Source organism: Nothobranchius furzeri, chromosome 3, assembly GCF_043380555.1.
Source record: "Nothobranchius furzeri strain GRZ-AD chromosome 3, NfurGRZ-RIMD1, whole genome shotgun sequence".
Classification (NCBI taxonomy): domain Eukaryota; kingdom Metazoa; phylum Chordata; class Actinopteri; order Cyprinodontiformes; family Nothobranchiidae; genus Nothobranchius; species Nothobranchius furzeri.
Window position 1 is genome coordinate 49248282 of NC_091743.1, and position 25234 is coordinate 49273515.

Here is a 25234-nt window from a genome sequence, read left to right on the forward strand (position 1 = left end):
CTCTCTCTCTCTCTCTCTCTCTCTCTCTCTCCCTCCCTCCTCCCTCCTGCTTCGTTTGTTGTGTCGGCTCAGATAAGAATCTGACAAACGTGGGCAGGGACCACCACCACCATTGCCACCTCACGGTGAGCCCCTGGCTCCTGGTCTGACTGCTGGAGCTGCATCCTGTGCAGAGCTGGTTGTGCAGCAGTGTAACGGTGGGATAGAGGAGAGCTGCAAGGCTCAGAGACAGCGAGAAGAAGAGGAGGGGGAAAAAGGAGGAGGGGCAGGCTTTGGTGAGCTACTGGGCTTCCTCTGCCTCACAGACACATTTTATTGACTTGCTAATTGGATGAGGCTATCGGAGGAGAGGATGCAGTGACCGAGAGGAGCTGCTCTCCAGAGGAGGGACACAGGCATCGCTCAGATCCCTAAATCTGGGTACTTGATCTTCTTTTCTCGTTTTTTCTTCTGCAGACAGAACAACAGATGTTTTTGAGCATCTCTCAGTGACCCTCTCGCCGTGCGCACAATTTTGTGCATGACATTGTCGAATGGAGGCTCCACTTGCCAGACGCTTCGTGACAATTGAATGAATCCCATTTTTGTTCCATTCCCTTTCCTCCTTTTCTGTTTAAATCAGAGCCTCATCAGCTGGAGCTATTTTTGTCATCCGTCTTTGATGTGAATGGCAGCCTGAGGGAAGGATAGATTCTTCATCAGATCAAACAGTCGAGGAGCTGTGAATGGATATTCTGCTGGGGACAAAAAAATGAAGGTATGGTATGAGCGAAAGCCCAGACACATCCTGCCTTAAAGTGGCAAAATTCAACCTGCATGAATACAAATGGAGTCTGGAAATGGACCAGCCGAAGGTACAGACTGTTGCATAATTCCTGGCTGAAATCTGAGTCACAGACACCTACTCTGAGTAAAACAAAATGTCTTTTCTATCAGTCTGCACGGTAGATTTCTGCAGAATTAAAGATGGAAAGCTCATGAATGAATCAGAGGTGGAGAGCAGTAGTAGCAGCGTGCACCGAGGAGGATTAATGAAGGCATCTTAAAAAACAGTCTAGACTTATTTGAGCACCGGGTCTGCTCTCTGAATATATTCTGGAAATTTGCAATTCAGTGTTGCCTCGTTTTCCCTCCAGTTCATGCAGCCTGATATCCCAGAATCAGTGTGATGGAGCATGTTTGATCCTGATGTCAGGTTCTGTTTTTCCTCCACTTCAGCCTTGTTGCCATGACTGAGGTGTGCAGATCCTGTGAGGTCAGAGAGCAGGTGCCACCACTCCGAGGTCTGCTGTCCCAATGAGCACGGCAGGCAACACGCAGAGACGCACCACCTACCTCATCTCCCTCACTCTGGTGAAGGTTGAGGCCGTGCCAGAGGATGTTGCAGGGAACCAGACGGAGGGCCTTCCAGAGGGGGAAGGGAGCCCTACGAAAGAAGAGGAGGAGAGGAGGAAGGATGTGAGCATTGTCCATGAAAAGAAGGAAGAGCCTGTGTGTGTGGAGGTGGGAGAAAAAGAAAACACACAGGTGGATGAGGAAGTGGAACAGGTGCATCTCCAGTATGGAAGCCCTGCTCAGAGGAAGGAGGTGGTCCAAAGGGACGCTGGACAGGTTGGCAGGAGCAAAGACACATCTTTTGTCCATCCGCCTGTCAGGCAAATGGTCAAAGTGTACGGAGGAACATCATCTGAGGGACCCGTGCGTAGAGAGGGCCCCCGCTCAGAGGCCTTACGCCCTAAGACGGAGCGGTTCCGGGAGCCTCCCAACATGTTCCTGAAGGGTGAAAATGGAGCAGAGCTCAACAGTTGCTCACGCTCCAGCCTCCCCTTCTCCGCCCCGCAGCAGCCTCCTCCTGTTGTGATGAGGCCACATGCAGGAGGGAACGCCTCATGTTGGCGGGAGCTCAGAGAGACCAACACAGGCTTGTATCACTTTGCTAAGACTTTGGATCGAAGGGACAACCAGCCTCCGTTAATGGCAGCTACGTCTCTGGGGCCTTACAGGGCATCCTGGGCCGACAGCGACGGCAGAGGAACGCTCATCCGGCCTGGCGCGCCCATCAGTGGAGGCTTTTCTGGCGTGAAGACCCGAGACAGCCCTCAAGGGGAGAGATATAAGGCGGTTTCTGTGTCTTTACCTGCACCTCCTGCCTCCGATGTAACCAGGCCTCCGAGGAAAGGTACAAGTTGTACCCTTGACAACAGTGACTTGCACTCTTTCTCTGAGGACCTGAAGAAGGGGAAAGAGGGTCAGGGAGGATCCATCCAGCGAGCTCCTCCTCGTGATCGCAAGATGCTCAAGTTCATCAGCGGGATTTTTACCAAAAGTACAGCCGGCTCGCCGAGCAGCAGCTCCGCACCTCCATTCTATCCTGCTATGGAGAGGGGCTCGAGTGAGGAGGAAGGTAAGAACATCTCACGCATGCATATCAGGAGCGCTACTGGCGCGTCCTCCTAAAGAGCTGCAGACGTCATCACACTTCCTCCACAGGAGCCATGTATGAACCCCCTCTGTCACACATGCATGTGGTATGAAAATATATGATCACGTGTGAGGGTCTGGCTCCATAAAAGCTGTTTTTGTGTTTGTTAGAATTTTATTTTCTGCTTCTGGGGTTTAGTCAACTCAAACCTATTAATGTGCTGAAGAGTCTCGTGAGTCATGAGTCTGTTTTATGACCGGGGAGATCCGTATTTCTAAAGCAAATTTATATGTATTGTTGCAAAATGAAAAGAAGCATCATCAGAGCTTATTGTTTAGAGAACACTGTGATAATTCTATAGATAAGTATAAAACTCTGTAACCTTCACTTTCTCCACCCTGATCTCTATTTTTTCACTTCTTCGTCAGATTAAACAAACTCTTGACGTAAATCTAATCAGAGATGCTCGTCTTTAAGGTTCGTTAACAATAACGAAGCTGAACTATTTGCTCATGACAGGAAAACGGATCAGTGATAAGAACTTATTTATTTGCTTCTCGTTTTCAGCTATTTTTTGTGCAAATATCAAACACTGTCGAGTTTAAGGAGCTTATTTGTGTTGATTTGCCCTTCATGTTGTTGCTCTGTAATGTTAATTTACAAATTTCCCAGATGCTAATTGCTTCGGAAAGTAAGAGAAGATGGATGACGCTGAATCAGAGATCCAGGTCTAGAGATATTTAAAAATAAAAGCAGTCAGATATGAACGTACTTGAAACAGGGAATGCAACGTCATTCTATTTGAATTCCAAAAACAACGATAATAAAGTTAATAGTTTTACTCCTAGATGATCTTTTGACACGGCGTAAGATTTGGGGGAGCTCTGAATGATTTGTCAGGAGAAAGTGGGACGTGAATAATTAAGGTTGGGGATACACAGAGCTGTGTTCATGGCAGGGCGAGGGGAGCGGGAACCTGCCACTTCCTGCTCTGTGCGTGGAGTTAATCACTCTCCCAATGGGCTCTATTCATTTGTCAGAATCACATTGTGTTTAAGGGTTTAAGCGTGTTTCTGGGAGCAGCAGCTCGGCCAGATCCGCGCTACGCCGAAGCCGTGCTCATACGGTAAAATTCAGGCGACGGTTATCAAGCATCAGGTTTGTGTCTCAGAAAGTGGGTCAGCTCTGAGACAGAGAAAAGAAAATGTGTCAAAGCGTGATGTGTGCACAGGTGGACGTCGTGTCTCAGCGCCTCCCTCACACATCGCTGTATCCATGAGAGACCGTTTCATTGTATAGAGACCCAGGCTGGAGACTTCTGGAAAATGAAGTTGCCATGGCAACAGCAAGCTGTGAGAGATGCTGCTTGGTCTTCAGCATGACGACAGAGGGGATCTGGGTGTGGGGATTGCCCGAAGATGGGGATTAAGGGGGTGAAGATGGTGTTGGTGTGAGGGGCGATGGTGGTGGGGATGTTAAAGGAAGAACCTGCATCCCTCACCACTGAAGCTCCGCCAAAAACAACATGACCCAACAGTGACTACGCACACTGGGTCTGTCAATTTGTGTATGTGTGTGTGTGTGTTACATACTTGTTTTAATAAATCTGAATTCACCAACGGCAACCATGAAGTGTTCCTGACTTCTGAGGTTTTAAGGAAGGAAAAACATGGAAGAACAGAACACATCCAGAAGAATCTGGACAAAATCCACGTGTGGATAAAAGAAAGAAGTAAAAATCAATGATTAGAATCTGAAAAGCTGTTTTTAGTTTGTAATTCAGTGGATAAATCTGTCTTGCTTCACATTTTCAGCAGAGATTATTCTTTGTAACAGCCTGGCCGCAGATTTCATTTTCTTGAAGTAAAAAGTTAGAGCTGAAGATGAAAGTGAGTCATGATTAAAAATTTAAAGACTTCAGAAAAGAAACATGTCCAGTCCTTGACATTTAAATTTAAAAGTGAGGAAGAGGGTAATAGAAAACAAGGACAATGGTGGGTTAAAAAGATGCTGTAGCTCTTTCACAGCGACTAATCAAAGATTTTTTGCAACAGAAAAAATCAAATAAAAGTATCTTATTTATGTTATCTAATTTAAATCTGTCAGTGAAAAACACAGAAAATCATCTTCCTCCAAATGTTAACTCTAGATGATGCAACTGGGTTGTCATAGTTGCAGCTGACCAGCTTAATTTAATCTGTGTTTATTTTCTCACTATTTATGTTTGCTTTGATGTCAAACGGCGTTTTTATCATTAACGCTCATGCATCCTCGAGCCAACTCAGGCTAAAGGAGAATTTTATTTAATTAGCAGAAACTCTACACACACACACACACACACACACACACACACACACACACACACACACACACACACACACACACACACACACACACACACACACACACACACACACACACATGTTTCTCCAAACATATTTTAGGGTATTTAAATCTCACTGGATCAGTGGTTTAAGATGAACTTTTAGTTTACTCGAAAATTAAAGCTCATCATAACATCTTTGTTAATGCAAATGATGCTTTTGCATGTCCTCTAACAGATGCACACCAATTCGTTTGCTTCGTTGACTCTTCTGTTGGCTCTCGGTGCAGGAAGCTGCAGCCTCTCGGAGACCTTCAGGGCAGATTTGGACACCCCCCTCCTCATTCTGCTGAGTCCACAAGCAAACAGAGAGTCAGCAAATATCTCTGCTAAACATTTGGGACATTCTTCGTGCTTGGCACGATTCACACGAGCACTTTGGGTGTTTCGGTCCACTTTATCACAAATGGGAAGTTTATGACTAAGAGGAAATGCAACGTGTTTAATTCCTGTCGGTTTTTAATGAACAACTTTGGGACAATTTTGGCTTTCCGTAGTGGGGACTCACTTCGGCTCATATGATGACAGGAAGCAGTCTTTTGGTTTATTTGCATGTTTCCATTCTCATAAAGAGATTGTCTTTTGAGTGCCTCCAGGAAATCTGATGACCTTGAAACAAATATCCACATGGGCTCAAGGGTGAACTCAGGATTTTAAAGTCAAAAGTCAAATTCAGAGTTACTTCTGATCCATCCAGCTGCTTTTAAAGTAAAAAACAGGAATGACTGAAGTAAATTTCCACCCTTTTGTTGATTTTGTAATATAGGTTAAATCATAAAACAAATTATTTATCTGCATGTATAGAATAAACCTAAGCTTGGCTAGACTAGAAGAAAAAAGATAACAACACTTTTTTATGCTGAACCAGAACCTCCACATTTTTTAAATTTGTTCTTTATTTCTTATAAAGACAGAGCTACAAATGCAGAACTTCCATAGTCCTTTATTCTAAACGATGCCCATGTTTGTCTCCAGTTGCATGCACCAGCAATCCAGAATGGACCATGAGTCAAACTGTGCAGGAACTTCATCTGGTGAGTAGGTGTGCAAAACAACAATAATAACGAATGTTTGTGCTGGATTTTAGAGTGATGCTCTCTCTCTCTCTCTCTCTCTCTCTCTCTCTCTCTCTCTCTCTCTCTCTCTCTCTCTCTCTCTCTCTCTCTCTCTCTCTCTCTCTCTCACTCTCTCACTCCAGGGTGTTTTGGGAGGTCTGTGCAGTGGGAAGTCTGCGCTTGTCCACAGGCACCTAACAGGAAGTTATCTTCCAGCGGAGAACGCAGAAGGTTGGTTTTACATCTTCTGTTTGTTTCATTCATCTTTTTAGCTGTTACAATTTAAAAAGAGTTGCTTAGTAAGTCTTTTTGTCCAAACAGGACGGCAGTACATCAAGGATGTGTTGGTGGACGGACAGAGCCACCTGCTGATAATCAGAGAGGAGACTGAACTCCCAGCGGCTATGGTTGGTTGGCAGTTCAACACAGACTGGTTTAATCAGAGAGGCTCATTTGCTTTGTGTTTAAATTGCATTTTTATTTTGTTTAGTTTGCAAGCTGGGTAGATGCTGTCATCCTGGTTTTTAGTTTGGAAAATGAGTCCAGCTTCCAGGAAGTTTACAAATTCTACCACCAGCTGGCTATGCACCGGCCCATCATTGAGATTCCGTTCGTCGTCGTTGGCACTCAAGGTTGGACTCATACCTAACAAGCTCCTTTGTCCAGATATTTGCAGATGTGACTTCCTGTTTTTAAAAACCTTTTTCTCTTTGTAGATAAGATCAGCAGCACCAACCCCAGGGTGATAGATGACGCCAAGGCCAGGCAGCTCTGCTCAGACGTGCGCCGTTGCACTTACTACGAAACCTGCGCCACATACGGCCTCAATGTCAACAGAGTCTTCAATGATGGTGTGTGTTCCTGTCAAAGAAAAAAAGACAAGCTGAAGAGATGCTTAACTTGGATTGGTCTTTGTTTTCAAAGAGTATATTTTTTCTTCATCAGCTGCTCAGAAGATCATGGCAGCCAAGAAGCAGGCTGCTTTACTGGCCTCCTGTAAATCTCTTCCCAACTCTCCCAGTCACTCTGGAGGCTCCACTCCAGTGTCTGGGGTCTTTCCTGGCCAGGTATGACTTACATACCTTCCTGTTTTTGAATATCTGTTACTTGATGTTGCCTGCATGTCTGACGTTTCCCTCTCCTCTCTGCAGGCCAGTAACGGAGGTCAGAGCAGCGATTACTCCTCGTCACTTCCCTCCACGCCTGTGATCAGTCATAAAGAGATCAGCAGAACTTTGAGAGGAGAAAAACCCGATGGTGGTGGGCCTGGGTCTGTGCGGGGAGTCCGAAGGCGCACCCCCAGGTTTGCTGTAAGTGATTTCCTTAAAGGCGTTCTTGAATCCAAATTTATCCTGTTGTTGTTGATTACGGACAGTGTTGGGAAAGTTCTTTTAAAAAAACGAACTAGTTTGTTTCTTAGTTCATAATTTAAAAATGTTTGAATAGTTGGCACCCATTCAGTCCACACTCATGCCCAGCTGCAGTTTTTACCCTACAGTATATTCTCAATAACGAGGGGGAAACATTTTTTGGGAAATAATTACGCAATCTTAGGAAGCAGGCTGAGGTAGCAAACTCAAAGTGCAATATAAAAAGTGCAAAACATAAAAAATGTATAAACTTTCATTTAAGTCCCTTTTCAGTTTTTCTGAATGAACTTTGACTCCTGCACACAGCATAGACGTAGAAGAGTAGACGCCGCACCAACTGCTACTGCCTATGTTTGGCCGCATTTGCGGGTTCTACTTTTTATAAACTCTATGGTTAACAGGATATCTTAGCTAGGCTTTAGCGCCGGAAAAGCTCCGTGGAGATTTGGAGCTAGAACGGCGACAGAACGCGTTCATGAACCCGCTCACGCACGCCAGGACAAACGCACTCACTTTTACGTTTGTCAGGCAAAATACGAACGAGTTCAGTTCACATTCACGAAAAAAAGGAACAAATTCACGAATGATCATTCAATGAACTCATTCGGGCACAACACTGATTATAGGTAGCTTGGGGTATGTAGCATATCAGACGGTTAGTTCTGAGAAAAACTGTTTCAACACATCAAAACCCAAGACACACCTCCTTACATTTGCATGTCCCAGCTCACTTCAGTGTTGGCATTGTTTAACATTGATAGCAGTAATGCTAACTGCAGAACAATGCTAGCTTCTAACTCTAGCCTACGCTGCTAACAGTGGATGAGAGGAATACAATAAAGAAGAATGTGCCATGATATTTTGGGAATATCCAGATTATGAATGAATGCCAGGCAAATCCACAGCTTCTGGTCCGTGTCCTCCTCCTAATCTGTCTGCATCAGAAGACAAAGTCAGTCATGGCCTGGCCAAGTGGGCGAGGAAAGCCAGAGTTTTCATTATAGGGCTTCATTAAGGGTTTTGTTGGCCATTTATCAGGGCTCCAGGGTCATTGTGAGCCCCAACAAAGTTTCATATGCTTCACAGAGGCTCAAAGAAAAGTTTCTAAAAAAAAAAAAACTCATTCTAGGACACCTTTAAATTCTTCCTCTTTTTTCACGTTTAGTCTCATGAGCTCCTATGCTTTTAGATTTTGTTATCAGTAGAGGAACATCTTTGTGGTTCAATTCAACAGCTTTGACTATCTTTGTAATCACAAAACTCAAACCATCTTTAAAAACATATTAAACACGTACAAACACACCATGATCCAAATATCCAGATGGGGTTGTCATGAAGCCAAATGAGGGCTCCAGGTAAACCAAATCTGTGAGGGCAAAGAGAATGTTATACTACCTAAAACCCAGGAAGCTATAGCATTTGCACTAAACCCAGACACTTCTAGTTGGTGCTTTAACTGATTTCTGCTGTAACAACGTTTGTTCTCCTCTTGTAACAACTCCAGTCTTGAAAACAGTTCATGCAAACACTATTTTATAAACTTCTACAGCACCTCCAGTGCAGCATCACACAGGTTTCCCAGAATCATTTGCAGCATGAATACCAGCAGCTGTCTACATTTCTGGACTTCCTGCAGGATTAATAATAAGGCTAGCAGATCAGGTAAATGGTGTGCAAGTTCATACAATCATGTTTACATGAATTGTTGTGATATTTATAACATAGATACTTTTTAAAAGAGCAGCAATCCTCTTTGTGACCTGGCTCTGGCTCACAGGCTAACAGAATGAAACCGTTCCTCCAACATTGAAGCAATCTTGAACCTAGTATTTTATAGATAAATGCACAGAATGTACTATTAACTACAAAATTGTTATTATTAAATTCTCGTTTTTATAGTCCAACACAATGTGTGGGTGGGTTTAGCATGATGTAATCAAGTTCCTTCTGATTTGTGGCGTTTCTTTGCCTTTTTATAACTTTTCCAGACTAAAAGCTTTTCAATGTGATCTAATCTGCAGAGACAAAGTCTTTTATCTATTTACATCGATGCCTATCATAAAGGAGAGGAAAGCAAATGTAGACATTTGCTCACTACAGAGACTCAAATCTGTTTTTGTTGTGCTGGTTTAGCAACTGAAAGATGCTGCAGTTGCTACCTTTGGAAGTTGCCTGTCGTCATCAGCTGTGGACAAAAATGCAGAAATGTGAAAAAGGTCAAATAAAACAAGACTGAAGCAAAAATGACACGCAGATCTACAGATTTTACACACAAAAGAAGACAACAAACACAAGAACCATGTGTGATGACGAGATGAAATAAGATCAAGTGTGAAAGATGAGTAGTAGAAAAGGGCCTTTTCAAAATCAAACAGGAAGTGAAGGTGAAAAAATTACCAACAAACATGGATTCTAAACTTAAACCTATGATAAAAAAATTATGCTGAAACTCATTTTTATCTAAATGGCCTGCTAGAGTCCTGGAACCCCCCCCCCCCAATCAGCCATTTATTCATGCATACACACATTTACGTCCTGGTAAGGGCGGCCACAGCTGCCCTGGGGCACACTGGCGGAGGCAAGGCTGTCAAGCATGGGCTTCACTGATCCCTCTGACCACCACCAGCAGGCAAGGTGGGTTTAGTGTCTTGCTCAAGGACACAACAGCAGCATTCTCATCCGGGATCCATTGGACAGCCCCTTTTCCCTCCTGAGCTACTGCTACCCCAGAATCTAATTAAAACTAGTAAAAGATAGTAAATTAAATATAGAAAATAATCCTAAATTTCTGGTTTGTGCACCCGAGCAGCTTCCCAGTTCATTTAAAGCTTGATTTAAAGAGATAATGTGCAATTAACCTCTGGAAATATCCAACGAAATGTTGTTGAAGATGGCTTAAACAATGGCAGCTTTGTCACATATAACCATAAAAATCAGGTCTAAAACACATGGCAGCAGGTCTAAGGGTGTTTCTCAACGTCAAGGCGACTGGCCTGGCAAGGCGCCATGAGGACACTGTCCTTCCTTGGCCAAGAAAATGGTTAACTGGAACAGACTCACTTCACGTGATTGCGGCTCCTGCGGTGGTCACGTCACGTGACACGTGAGGTAAAGTTAGATTTCACACGTGTAAGTTTCAACATAAATATCTCCTGAGCCACCATCCTTTTGAAAATAGCACACTCTGATATTGAGGAACAAGTCTGTGGGTGGCGCCATATTAGACTCCATTGTTCCTCCTATGGGACAAAACACATTTACTGGTTTGTTACAAAACATTTTCCATTAATAAACATTGTTTTACACATTTACCTCTTCACTCACTGCCACTGATGAAAGAGAGTCTGCTATGCTCGTCATTTTGCTGGAGGTTGTGCTCCCAGGGATTTATGACCCTAATGGCCATCCGTTGGTTAGGTACAGAAAGAGCGCCTCAAACACAAAAATACTGCTTGCTTGTAATGATTTAGGTATGAACTGCTCCCCATCGCCAAGGAAAATACACATTGTCACTTTAAAATGATCTTTATCAATAATCTGCTTTAAGACTTTTCGGTTTAAATCAGAACATGATGACTGCTGTAGCACTCAGGACAACTGAATTTTTTTTTTGATAGATTAATTATTTTCTAACCTCTGCTCATAGACACAATAGATTGGAAATATATTTAAAGGCTGACTGATTGTAACTAAGTGCTTGAATCTGATGCTCTGACGTCTTTAGGGTCGGAGAGGCAGCGACTCAAACAGACGGAGTGCCGACTGTAAGGGAGACTTTGGCAGCGGACGCTTCATCCCTGTCAAACAGGTAAGGACACGGATCTGTACTGGATGCAGAAACAGATATGATGTATCTGATGACCCTCGGCCGAGGACGTCACACCAGCAGCCACTTCACAAATGTGGAGCCACTTTCATCATGTTGAGTGATGAAGTGCTGCCTTCCTCCTCACTGGCCTGATGAAGGGCTGGTGGGTGTTTTTGGCAGCTGGCGCTCTTTACGCCACCACAACGTGTGAAATTAACACATGAGACGTTCACTGCCAACACTCATTTTTCTGTATTTTTTTTTAAACAAACGTTTATTTACCATTAGGGCATCTTGCTGAAGCGCAGTGGGAACTCGCTCAACAAAGAGTGGAAAAAGAAATATGTCACTCTGTCCAACGATGGCATACTGTCCTACCACTCCAGTGTTAACGTGAGTCGGCGCGTTGACGCGGGGCCGCCGCACAATCTGCCGCTTCAGGCGCCACTGGTGTTTGATCAGTGATGGTGCTTTGGTGTTTGCTTTTGGCAGGACTACATGCTGAACGCCCCAGGGAAAGAGATGGACCTGCTGAGAGTCACGGTGAAGGTGCCGGGAAAGCGACCCCCCCGTGCTGTGCCCACAAGCGGCCCCCCAGCTGGACTTAACGGACGGGTCAAAGATGCTCTGGGACCTGAGGGTAAAGACTCTAAATTTGTCTTCATCCTGTGGGATGTTTTTTCTGTTTGGTTTGTTTTTTAGCTGCATCATAAAATACCATCACAACAAATAAATGTTTTATTCACAAAATGACTGATTCAAGTCAAGTTCTGCCTTTCATTCAACAATCTGTCGAGGAGACTTGACCCTCTGCCCGAGGGAAGGAGGCATTTGATGAAAGACCAAAATGCATTTCAGTTCACACCAAACAGATTCCTTTTGCATGACTGATGGATTTAAAGATTGTTTCAGAATTTTTGACTCCATGTTCCTGAAAAAGTTCCACACCTATTAACAGTTAAAGGTGTGCGGACATTTCTACCAACTCTGTTTTGACATTAGCTGAATTTAATGTCAGATGAATCATTTTTGAACATCTTTCCCCTTGTTATTAACCGTTTAGCAAAAGTCAGGAAAAACCTGTGTGCTCCATGATCCATCAGCTTGTAGAAGCACCTTTAGCTGCAGTAACTTATATGAGTTGTGTCTCACTACACTCTCACTCATGACTTTACTTCAGGTCATTAAGGTTTGTGGGTATTTTTTTCTGCACAGCTCTCTTAAAGTCATGCATCAGGTGAGCAGAGGCCTGGACTTTTATTGATTTTTCTCCTTTTTCTGCCATTCTGTTGTTCTGCTTTATGACCCAGTTTGGTCCGAGCTTTAGCTGTCAGGCAGACACGTTTGACTCATAAACACGTTGGTGTGCAGAGGAGTTCATGTTTGGATCAGAAACGGCAGATCCTCAGGCAAACCATCGCTCTTCCACCACCATGCTTACAGCTGGTGCTTTTATTTTGATGCTGGTGTGCATTCTGGACCTTTGACGGTTGTTTCAAAAGTTGTGTGTATTTGTTCAACCTTAGAAAAAAAGTTTAAACAGATGTTTACATCAATGTTGTGAATTATGGAGATGACGGGTTTTTCAGTCGTGGTGTTGGCGCTTTAGCAGACCTCCTAACTGAATCCTTCTCATACTACATCAACTCTTCTTACTTCAAATTTTAGCTCAGGCCAAATCTGCAATGAGGAAATACATTTAACTCTACTGGAACTAAATCATTTGGATTGTGTTGACAACAAAGTGTTAAAAATAACTGTCTCTCCCTATAAGAGATTTTACTGGTAAAAAATAGCACATGACATAACTGATATTTAAAAAAGATAAAAAGAAAGCTGGTATGTGTGTGTGTGTGTGTGTGTGTGTGTGTGTGTGTGTGTGTGTGTGTGTGTGTGTGTGTGTGTGTGTGTTTGCTATTAACACAAAAGGGGTAAAGAGGCCAAAGTGACCACATCTGAAGAAATGTAGATTGTGAGCAGATTTTTTGTCACACCAAGTTAAGCAAAGACAGAAGAAGAAAATATGAGTATTGTTGGAGAAAGTGCAGAGAACCTCTAGCCTGGCAAGCCAGACTAAATAAATGTATTATTTATATAATATATTTATATTATATAATATATTCTTTGCAAAGCAAGAATTTGGTCTAGTTCACTAGGCTAGAGAACCTCTGCTCATGGTGGGATTTTCCATTTTCCAGCTTTCTAACTAAAGAGTACATACAGGTGAAACATTAGAATCTGGCGCAAAAGTTCTTTTTTTCCCAGTGTTTCAGCCTAAAAGGTCGAACTGATACACAAAACAGACTCAGTACATGCAAAGGAAAAAAATTTCAAGCATTTATTTAGTATAATTTTGATGTTTAGAGCTTAACAGCAGGGAACCTCAAATGGTGGCCCACGCCAGACCTTTCCACCCACATGGGCCCTAAAGTCCCCCAGTTGAAGTTTAGCAGCAAAATTTATGTCCTAAATATGAATAATTGTTTATGTTTTCCAAACAAAACAAAAACTAGAATCACAACAGTTTAGATGGAAAACAAAGTGGTTTTAAATTGTAATTAATTAAGACACAACAGTACTTGAACTTTGTTTTAGATGAGCATGGTGTCTGCTGGAAAAAACTCCAGCCCTTGAACACATTTAGCTGAAGACCCCCTGGCGTACAGCTTGTGTAAACTAGTCAGCTAATGAATCCTAAACACCTGCAAAGGGTTCCAGAGCCTTTAGATGGTCTCTCAGTCTAAGTTGGATTATTGCAATAAATGGAATTAATTATTTTGGTGCTCAGAATGAATACATTTGTTACACTTTTTTTTGGGGGGGGGGGATTTCCTGTATTAGATTCAAATGAGTGTTATCATTCAAAATACATATAAAACACAGACATTGGCAAACAAAACACCATGACCTGCCTCACACATGAAAATCTGGGTGAGTGTGTTTTATATGCGGCTGCTGTTATCTCTGCAGTCCCAGTCAGTGCCAGTAGCCTCCTACATGTGGAGGAGATGGAGGAACTGGGAGGTGCGTTGTTCCTCAAGAGTAATGCAGGAGTGCAGCGTTGTCCGTCAACACTCTCTAACCACGGTCAAGGCATCGGTAAGCATGCCAGAGGACTGTTGGGTCAAACTTGGTGTTGGTGGATGAAGAGCCATTGATGCTTGTTGATTTCCTGTGCTTTAGATTCTGCTGTTGAAGGCGTCTCCAGCTCTTCCTCCACTAAAGATGTGGGCTCTGCCTCCCCCCTGACAGACAGGAAGAAGCATCGCAGGAAGAAGAGCACCAATGGGAAAGGAGATGCCACCTTGGGTCAAGCAGATGGTACAGGAAAAAAATTCTATTGCACTTTTTAACCCTCTGGAGGCAGGCGTTGCAGATTTGCAACGTTCAAACCTACCTACCTGGTTACTCCACATACATATTTCATGAGCATTTTTTAAATCAGAAGTACCCCTGAAGGACTTAGTTGTTCGTCCTTTTATCAAAATTTATTTTGAGCCTGAGAGGGTTAAATAAAGACAGTAGCTACACTCCCACTTCAGACTTTTTAAGAGACACAATAATCGATAAAGTAATTATATATTTATACATTCCATATGCAAAATTTATTATGTGACATATTTCTAATAGTTTACTTGTTTGTTTTTCTCTTGCAGCCAAACGCAAAATGTGGAAACTCAAAAGTTTTGGTAGCTTAAGAAACGTAAGCAAGACAGGTAATACCCTCTAGCGTTTTATTTTGTTTCATGAACAACTCCTGTAGTGCAACGTGATTTTTAGGGAATAAAAATAAGGATTAAATGTGAAAAAAATAACAATTAAATAATATAAAAGTTTAAAAAAATCTTTATTTCATATAAAAATTTATAAAAATAAGTAAAGGACATTATATTTTAACAAACACATTTTTAAAACGTTATTTTACATTTTGGTTTAAATGCAGAGAAAGTGTCAGAGATGTAAAAGCCCCTAAAGTTCTGCTAGTGGTACAAAAATAAACAAATGTTTATAAAATAATTTTTAAGGTAATTTTATGACGCCAGCCTGTCATGCCTTCTAAACAAACTTCCTTAACCCGCTATTTTGTCTAGATTATACGTGTGACATCTAAAATATGTAATTATATTAGCTCATAAATGTAGACTTTGGTTGTGACTGATTATGCTGGTAAACTTAAATGAGGCTTTGAGTTGATTAAAACCTAATTAGTGATGGCTAATGAGCCCTACATGATGCTTTGTGCCTGTTTCAGATGAGGAGAACTTTGACTTCCTGGTGGTGTCCAGCACCGGTCAGACGTGGCACTTTGAGGCTCAGAGCGTGGAGGAGAGGGACTCCTGGGTCCAGGCCATCGAGAGCCAGATCCTGGCCAGCCTGCAGCTGTGTGAGAGCAGCAAGAACAAAGTAGAGACACACACATCTCTGCACAAAACACAGCAGCTCACACAGATCAGAGTTATTTAAAATCACATTTCTTGGATGTTTGTCCTGCAGGATCGTAAGAACAGCCAGAGCGAAGCCGTGGCGCTGCAGGCCATCCGTAACGCAAAGGGAAACAACTTCTGTGTCGACTGCGACGCTCCGAGTCAGTGACGCTTCAGTCCTCTGTGTGTTCGTACGGTCGATGTTTCTGTCCAGCTGTGATGATAAATAGATGTGTCTGTGCCATCCAGCTGCTAAATGAAGCAAACAACTCCATCAAATCTTCTCGGTGTTTTGCAGTGTTGCACTTTTCCTTTTGGTCTTAGAGCAAATGCTGTGATGAGACACCTTTACACTTTATTAAATGTGCTCAGTCGCTGTAAAAAAACAGATGATTTTTCTGTCTTATCTTAGGCCAAGGCTTTGCAACCTGTGGTTCTAGGGCCACATGCAGATCCTTGGTGGTGCTGCAGTGGCTTTTTGTAGCTAAAACCCTAAAATAATTACATCTTTGCTGGTTATAGCTCATTTTCTACCCATTTTCACACAAAGATGTGATTTAAATATGACCAAGTGACATGTTTCACTTCTTCATATTACTATTATGGTTTTCCTGAAATCTACCACAATATTTAATACTTTTACCATATTCTTATGTTTTATATGTTTTTGTGCTCCGTCCCAAACAAAGATCCGACGTGGGCCAGTCTGAACCTGGGTGCGCTCATTTGCATCGAGTGTTCTGGGATCCACAGGAACCTGGGGACCCACCTATCCCGGGTTCGCTCTCTGGCCCTTGACGACCTGCCGAGGGAGCTCACTCTGGTTCTCAGCACCATTGGTAACCACATGGTGAACAGTATATGGGAAGCCCGCACCATGGGCCACAGGAAACCTGCGCCCGATGCCTCGCGGTGAGCACCTGTCCGCACCTAATTTAAATGAGTGGTAGTATCGTGTGCTGCATTGTAAAGGATTAACGTGAATTTCTCTGTTTATCTTTTTTCTGTTTTCCTGCTCAGAGAGGAGCGTGAGTCGTGGATCAGAGCCAAGTATGAGCAGAAACTGTTTGTGGCGTCGATGCCTCCTCCCACTCCCAGCGAGGGCCCAGACATCACTCTGTCAGGCCGCCTTCTGCTGGCAGTGATGGAGCGCAATCTGCCCAAGCTGTTGCTCCTGTTGGCCCACTGTTCTAAGGAGGACATCACCGCCCCGCCAGGCCTAGCGCTCCCCTCCAGGTCGCTCCTGGTGCTCCGGCTGCCTGGATCTGCCCTGCACGCTGCCTGTCAGCAGGGTGATGTGGTGATGACTCAGCTCCTTGTTTGGGTGGGTTTCACTCCTCCATTTATTTTCCTTCTTATACCCAAACCCATCCACACTCACAAAGAGACCAGCTGTTGATGTTCATTTAAACTGGCCAGAAAAGTAAATGGGAGACATTTAAAAGACCCAAACCGTCCCCTCAGATTAAAAGTCAGAATGTTCAGGAACCGCTGGTGGATCTTTATTAGAGTGAGAAGTGTTTACACCTTTTAAACCTCTCTGTTCTTCTCCTCAGTATGGCTGTGATGTCCGGTATCGAGACACTCAGGGTCAGACGGCTTTGGCTCTGGCTCAAAACGCAGGAAGCCAGGAGTGTATGGATATTCTGCTGCAGCATGGCTGCCCCAATGATCTGGCCCCTCCAATCGCCCCTTCGTCAGTGACAACCAGCTTCCCCATTGCCGTGACAACAAGCCTGACGGTCGCTACGACACTAAAGTACCCGCAAAAGAGCAGTAGCTCCAACCTGAGCTACAGCACCTCCAGAAGAGCTGTGTCATAATCACCACATGGTGTGGCGTAATGTGTGTGTGTGAGCTTGTAGCTTTGCCCTCATTGTTCTGTGCATCCACTCAGACCAGCGGGACTGATCAACACGTGGACCGACGCTGCAGCCAGGCGAGGTCGTAGGCCGAATAGGAATGTACCAAAACTGTTTACCAGAGTCATCAGGCAGTCGATCCTTCATGAATGAACATCCTGCTCCAGCCTCAAACAGCTTTTCTGGGCTGCTAAAGCCCAGAAGTAAAGAACTGCAATAAGTTTCCTCTTCGATAGTGGGATGTATTCCATTCTCAGCACATAAACAGCAGCAGCTATTAATTTTGACAGTGAATGTGAGTTTTAAATCCATCAGAGCTTGTCATTAAGTGCATAAATTATGTGTAAGTTGATGTGAAAAATGTTAGTGACTGGAAAGGAGAATCTACTGTATAGACAAATACTGATAAAATGATAAAAATTTGAAAGTGTTTAATTTCCGGTTTGTTTTTTTGTATGATTTTGTACAGTTGGTTCTGTGGAAAAATAGAGAGAAACAAAAATACCTACAAATGTTACTCATTGCTGTTCAGAGGTTTCCTGTACAGAGTTTTGTTTCGGATTTTCTTTGTTCTATTTGTTACCGATGTGTCTGACATAAACACTGTACAGGATGTGAGATTAATGATGCCAGCAGTAGCTCCTTATTAAAGCCAGTGGAACAAAGGACATTTAGATGAATATGTCAAATGATTTTGACCGAATGTAGACAAGAACAGATGTTTGTTATTTCCTATATTAAAATGTTTTACAGAGGACAAAGTTTTCAGCTAACATCACTGATTCCTGATGAGACTAGCAGAGATTAAAGGTGTGTTTTCACTGCTGAAAGCATCACATCTAAAGAACACACACACACACACACACACACACACACACACACACAACCTCCTGAGGACTTTTCTTAGTGGATGAAAATAGACATGAAACTGAAGAATGTTTTACAAACCTATGATGTAGTACTGTAAGTACTTGTTTTGACCAGAAGCTGTTTTAGTGATGCTCACATCCCACTTTTTTCTTTTGATTTGGCAATTTTTTTTTTACTCATTCAATAAACTCCAGAGCATTTATTATCAATTCATTAGGATTCTTTTTACTGTTGAATTGTGAATGGAGAGTGTCAAGAATGTTTTTGCACCTGCGGTCTTGCAGAACGTCTGGTTTCAGAGCAACCAGTGGAGTATCAGGATTAGTACCTTCACCATTTACCTGCCACCCAGGCCTGTGAATGTCTACTGCCCTCTGGTGGAGGAGATGCAGGTGGCAAGAGCATTTTTTGACTTCATCGCTGTTAGATTGTTATATAATAACATAGTGAAATAAAAGGGAATATTAAAGATGCATGAAGTAAGAATGACACCCTGTGGTAAAATGTGGGTACTGCAGTTCATGTATCGAAACAAACAAGTCTAGTCTGAGCAACGGTTGCCAGTTATGGCTCAGCGTTACAAGATTCTAGATATCGAGCAAAGATGAGTCATGCAAAGTAAGTTGATGTGTAAATACAATTCACTGTAATATTGAGTTGTTGGTAATTGAAAAAGTAGCTTGAGATATTTCTAGAGCCAACTGTTTGTAATCACTGTTAGCATTGTTAGCTCGTTAGCCGCTAGCCTTCATTACTCGAAATTAGATGATGCTGTGGCTTCTTAGGGGTACAAAAAATAACTTATGGGTTGCTCCTGCTACTGACTGGCATATAGTTCGCAACACTGCTGCTATTTCCCGGTCGGTGTTGAATTACAAATGCCTGGGCAGACTTGGCAACCCTGCATACTCAAATATGACTGGTCACTACAGTGGACAGGCACTCAAAATTGTTATTTCTTTATTTTTGCTATTAAGCACAGCTGTTGAAGACTTTATTGCATGTGAGCCCCTCCATTTGGACTTCAGTAAGTCAAGCCACCATATTTCATGTTCAGAATGCACGTTGTCCACTGAGATGGACATGTAATAAAGTATTTGTAAATGAACAAAATGGTACAAAAATATTTGTTGAAATTTGTTTCATTCACACCTAAAGATGAATGAAAAAAATTGTTTAAAAAATCATGCTTGAAGATTTCATAATTCATGCATCAGAGGGCTAGAAACAGGAAGTTTGGAGGCAGAACGGATGACTTCGTCCCTTTTCTGCACAGTCATCATATACATATAGAAGCCCCGTGGACTGGTGCTGCCTATTGGAACTGCTGTAGTGGCTGGCCACCATCTTGAATGGGTCTCCATTCACCTGCAGTGCATTGATTTCTGCTGAGGAAGATGCTTCCCCAACTAAAAAGCACATTTTACTATGCTTTCTCACAAAATCAGACATAAGGTATGGCATTATAATTAAATTATAAATATTCCAATTAAACTAAAATATCCCAACAGGTAGGCTAGAAAAGTAAATAGCCGGTTGTCGCAACCGTAGGCTGCACAGCAAACAGGCATAGTTGCTCACCCTGCTTTGACTCCAGTTTGGTTTGCAGAGTGAGGAACCTATCCAATATGGTGACGGCACTGTTATGCTCTCCAGCACCCAATGCTGTGTCTACGCATTCATGTCTATGGTTTTCAGTTAGGAGAAAAACTGACAACCTCCCAGCCAATCTGTTTCAATCTAACCTTCCTTCCAACATGTTTGAGACATTAGCCGGTTTTGTGACAATTTCACTGTAAAATACTTATTGAACTAAAAAAAAAAGCCATTGTCAGCTAAATTAAAGAACAAATAATTATTTTTAAATACTACATTTTTGTATTATGTCATATTTCAGGCTTTAAGGTGAAATAAACAATCTAACAGCACAGGCTACAAATATTTAATTTTACTTCCAATTAAACTAAAGTCACTGATTTTTATTTATTTATTGTATCTGCTACATAATACAATAAAAATATTTTTAATGAAAATAACAGATCTGTAAATCCATGAAGATGGAAGCATATAAGGAGTCTTGAGATTTGGATTTAGTCAGAATATATGAATGGTATATGAATGATGATATATGAATTTACTGTCAAAATACAGTTAAAGACTTTTTTTAAAAAAGCTGGTTAATAAAAGACTAGCACTTTAGATTGAACTTAATGTTTCACATTTAGAAAAACATAAAATTTTTCTGGAGCATCTAAAAGTTTTAAAGCTTCTATCGGCACCAGCAGCTGCAAACATTCAAAATGACCGGAGAGTTGGCGTTCACATTCAAACTGACTGAAACATATTTAAATCTGCATGTGGATGATGGTTGGATGGCCCTCAGATCTGTTCAGCCCTTCAGTAATCAGCTCTCATGACTCTGAGCATCTGAACAGAAGACTTTCTGGATCAAACCGGTCCGTGATGAAAGCCTCTGCAGACCACGGCCTACTTCTTTGTAGGTCGAAGTCATGGAGTCACTAATAAACCTCTTCACTACTTCTGTGATCTCAGCTTCTTAGAGTCACATTGAACTGGATATCTGTTTCATTAAATGTAAAGACCAAAATAATCATTCATGTCAGAATAAAGATATTGTGAATGTCTGGTAGCTAGGACCATCTAAGGGGAGCAGATGCTCACCAGAGAATCTGGAGAAAATGATGGACCACCACGTGATGCCAGAATAAGTGTGTAACTCATTTGGAGTAAAGAAATGTCCTTTTCCAAAGAAATGCAGTGTCACACCCTGTCTTGTCTCCCCGTTCTGTTTAGTCATGTGTCTCTGTTAATTGCTCCCACCTGCCTCTCGTTTTCCAATCACCCAAACTCCCAGACCTCTTGTATTTAAACCCCTTCACTTCTGTGTCTATTGTCGGTTCATTTCAGCGTGTTTTCCTCATTAAAGACTTTTACCTGATCTGGTTTGTCTGCCTGCCTGATTCCTCCCAGCGTGTGGATCCTCACCTCCGCTCCACTCACCGGCACACGCTGACATGCAGCCTGATTTGGTGATTTCATGATGGAGACAGAGATCAAACACATTGGTCCAAAATCAGTTGGGTGGAGTTCTGATGACTGTGGAGGTCAAAGCATATGATTCACTTTACTGTTATAACTCCTCAAACTGGTCAGTGAGTTAAAGATGAAAAAACAGGATGACTTTTAGCAGGAGAGAAACGTTCGATCCCTAAAAATCCAAACTTCAAACTCTGGTCTCAATTACAGTTTCTTCAGCGTTTTTAGGTCTTTTGTGATTTTCTGTGGGCTTTGGCTGAAGTTTCTTCAACATTTTCTTGATGTATTTCTGTTTTCTCCTTGAACCATAGATCACGGTTTCTTTTAGCTTATTAATCACTCATCCCTTTACATATAGCCCCTGGTTTTGCAAACCCACTGTCAGGTTGTCTCTTTACATTCACTGTTATTTCCTCATTGGTCCATTTCTCTGCATGTTCCTACAAGTTTCTGATGAAAATCAATTTGTTTAATTTCTTTCCTCTCATCAGCTCTTAGAGGCCATTGCCTCACCTGGCCTGCTCTACCTGGGTTGCTGGGTCCTGCCTAAAACCCTGTGTTATGGCACCCATAAGTTTCCCCTGAATCAGCACCTTGGACAGCGCCTGCAGGTTGCCACTCTCCTTTTGTTGGGTATTTCTTAGATCCTGAAACTAAACCCAAAATGAACCACACACAGGAGAGACGTCAGTAGGTTTTACGCTGTGTTGAAGACAGCAGAGAGAGACAGGCCGGAAGCCTCTCCAGGCCTCCGTCATGTCAACTTTGGCATGTTCTCTGCACCACAGTCAGTTTTATTGAAACACGTGGAAGAAGGACAAAGGACCACTCATCACTGTTTACAGTTAAGGCGGGACATTCTAAAGAGGAAGTCTCAAGTTACAGAGTTGTCTGCTGAAAGCCAACTTGCTGACTCTTAATTTATGACTGACAGCCAGCATGGATACGAGTTGCCACACCCTATTCCCCAACCCCCATGCTCATCAGCCCACATTCCAGAGCTATGAGGAAAGGGGGAAAAACCCTGTGGCTTTCTTATTAACATATGATGACTTAAAAAGAAGCATTTAAAACAGTAATACATCAAAATACCTAACACCTCTCCAGCACTGTTCCAGTCAAGGGCATAGATTAGGCATGGGCGGAGGTGACGTGTCCCCACCAATATCCAGTGATGACCAAATAGTCCTCTCCAATAATTTTACCACCTCCTCTAAAAAAACAACAAGCCATTCAATGTCTCGTTACCCTAAAGGTAGAAAGGGTTAAATGACATTCTCTCCTCGAGTCCTACCTTCGTAATTGGCTGCGCATGCTGTCACAGGAGACTCACATGAGACAAACTACACTGGTTGTTAGCAGCAGCATAGCTTGAAGAAAAACATTCTAGTTGTATGCAAAACTCCTGTGTTTGCAAAGCGACGGGAGTAACACATGGGGCCAAAAGTGAGAGAATGTAACCGGGGGTCCTGAGAGGATGACGCTAACTGTATAAAAGCTGCACATGAAGAGAGGACGATGGCCATGAACTCGGGTGGCTCTTTTATTAACACCACCATCACATCGCATTACAGCAGTCAAGTTCACCAACAACCAACCCACACACTCCCGTTCGTCATAATAAAAGCTCACCGCATCCTGTCTGACTGAATTAATCAAAATAAGAGTCTCACAAAAGTAGTTTACATGCTTCCTCCTAACAAAAAATTTGAGCGTCCTGGTTTAGCAACCTAAATAATCAAAAAGTGAACAATGCAAAACGGTGCCAGCAGCAGCAACAGTGCACACAATGAAAATCATTGCAACATAAAGGCACATACCCAATTCAATAAAGCAGTTTTTTAGGAAAAGAACTATCCATGCATCCATTGTCTGAACCCGCCTGTCCACGTAGGGTCGCGCGGGTGGTGGTGGTGGTGGTGGGGGGGGGGGGGGGCTGATGCCTATCTTCAGCAGTCAATGGGCAATCAGGCGGGGTACACCCTGGACAGAGTGCCAGTCCATCGCAGGGCAACACAGAGACACACAGGACAAGCAGTCATGCACACACACTCACACCTAGGGGCAATTTAGACAGACCAATCAACCTAACAGTCATGTTTTTGGACTGTGGGAGGAAGCCGGAGCACCCGGAGAGAACTCACGCTTGTACAGGGAGAACATGCAAACTCCATGCAGAAAGATCCCAGGCCGGAAAGCAAACCCAGGACTTTCTTGCTGCAAGGCAACAGCTTTAACCACTGTGTCACTGCGCAGCCCAGGAAAAGAACTAATGTTATTAAAATTATTAAAAAGAAAAGAGCTCTTATGAACTTAGAAAAATATGTACAGATGTGAAACAATTGTTGTTAAAAGGTTAAATTGGCATGTTTAATGTTAAAATGTTCGTGGCACACAATAGCTTTTCAATAACATTAAACATTGCAATTGAGAATGTAGAATAATATATGTGGGACATCAGTACTTTATTGTTTCATTATGGATCAAAGAGAAAACAACAACAAAAATGGGGAAAGGGAGTATATTTATAAGTCTCTACCAATGTCAAAGGCAAATCTACCCCAATGGTTCTTCCAGCCTTTGTATTTCAGCACCACGGAGAGAGACACTGCTGTGCAGGACCAGCTGAAGCAACAGCTCAAGCCTTTAAGTAACTTGTTAGAAACTGCTTTGATTAATATTGTCAGTAAGACAACTTGTGGAGTTGTGTGTGCAGTTTCTTTAGATTTAGTTCTTCTTTAGTGTTTGACCCAGTTTCCCATCAGTGTGTGAGTAGCTTTGCATTCTTCGCTTTAGTGCTTGTTTTCGTTTACTTTCCCACTTTAGAGATAAAAGACAGTCATTAGTTTAGAGCCTTCCTGTTTTGCATGTGAGCAATTCAGCTGTGGGTTTATTCAGCATTTTGTGTTTAGTTAATTAGTCAAGTTGATTTAAACCCATTGGGTTAAATGTTTTTATTTAGTATTAAACACAGAATACTTGATTTTGTTGTTTTATTCCAGTGCCTCTTGAGTGAACCTTTTTTTATAAAAACAGTTTAATTGTCACTAAAACCTTGATTCATTCCTTTTATTTTAGTTTCCCATGTTACTCCCTCCTTGAGCTCCTAGACAAGAGGGGGCCTAACACCTTGTAACAGCTGGATCTGATTCCTATGACCCTGAGAGGAACCATGTAAGTGGTTTATTCAGTCCCCTTTCCTTTGGCTTGTCACCATCTTCTTTTTGATTCTGCAGCACATTATCAACCCAAAGCAGTAGCTCTCAAGGGCATTAGCGCTAAATCACAAGTTTAAAAGGATGAAGAAATCTTTCTAAGAAAAATAAATCATCAGCAGCAAGGTCAACCATAATGGGTTCATCAGCCATTATGATGCAATTCCTGGAGAAATGTTGATTTATCTGGTGAATTGTCCTAATAAAAACAGAAAGTAATTTATACTCAGCTTCTGCTTGTAAAATACCAGGTGAGGAAACATTTTTTTTCTTGTGAATTAAAACATATTGATCTGTTGCAGGTTTTAACTGATATAAGTAAAAAAAAAAAACGTCTCAAATGCAGCTCAAACCAGTTCAGAAAAATCGTATTTTCTTTCTGGTTTCTGTCTCTAAAATGTTTTACTTCCTGTCTTCTTGTTTCCCGATTGTCCACTTGGACAAAATTTTATGTCTTCTTGCTGTCTTAAAATGTCTCATGGATCTGTTAGACATGCTGGGGCAAACTGTGGTGCTAAATAAGAACAGAAACTCAATTTTCATCATTAAAATTTAATTTCTAAGGAACACATGTGCAGTTAGCCCCTCTGTTCAACTCATACTTGTAATGGGAAATAGTAGAATAATGTGGGTTAAATAAATTGCTTTAAAAGCTATTTATTTCTATTCTCATTACCTGTGACCGATAGCTGGAATACTCTATTAATTACAGAATATCACCTTGCTTGGTCTTAGGATGATTAATTAGAAGGTTCTAAGATTCTTTTA

General features: G+C 42.3%; 1 protein-coding gene across 2 annotated transcripts; it reads left to right on the plus strand.

The window, feature by feature from the left end:
- Positions 1–18407, plus strand: LOC107385648 (arf-GAP with GTPase, ANK repeat and PH domain-containing protein 1). 2 transcript variants are annotated; one of them, XM_070549869.1, is made up of 21 exons: positions 1–420; positions 623–757; positions 1219–2404; positions 5781–5839; positions 6004–6091; positions 6182–6267; positions 6351–6492; positions 6577–6711; positions 6806–6927; positions 7012–7170; positions 10955–11038; positions 11327–11431; positions 11531–11678; positions 14009–14137; positions 14222–14359; positions 14695–14754; positions 15291–15442; positions 15533–15623; positions 16152–16374; positions 16483–16786; positions 17019–18407. In XM_070549869.1, exons 3-21 carry the CDS (start codon positions 1297–1299, stop codon positions 17283–17285), a joined length of 3600 nt encoding a protein of 1199 aa, XP_070405970.1. In that variant the 5' UTR covers positions 1–420; positions 623–757; positions 1219–1296; the 3' UTR covers positions 17286–18407. The 2 variants fall into 2 exon arrangements, with proteins under 2 accessions (XP_070405970.1, XP_015815172.3); XM_015959686.3 differs by having other exon boundaries at positions 1–757.
- The last annotated feature ends 6827 nt before the right edge of the window (positions 18408–25234 follow it).

Bases quoted from the DNA above. Each gene is read 5' to 3' on its own strand.
- LOC107385648 (XM_015959686.3), top strand. From the start codon at position 1,297: ATGAGCACGGCAGGCAACACGCAGAGACGCACCACCTACCTCATCTCC. The intron at 6,493-6,576 runs GTTGGACTCATA...TTCTCTTTGTAG, and splicing joins CGTCGTCGTTGGCACTCAAG to ATAAGATCAGCAGCACCAAC. The intron at 11,432-11,530 runs GTGAGTCGGCGC...TGCTTTTGGCAG, and splicing joins CCTACCACTCCAGTGTTAAC to GACTACATGCTGAACGCCCC.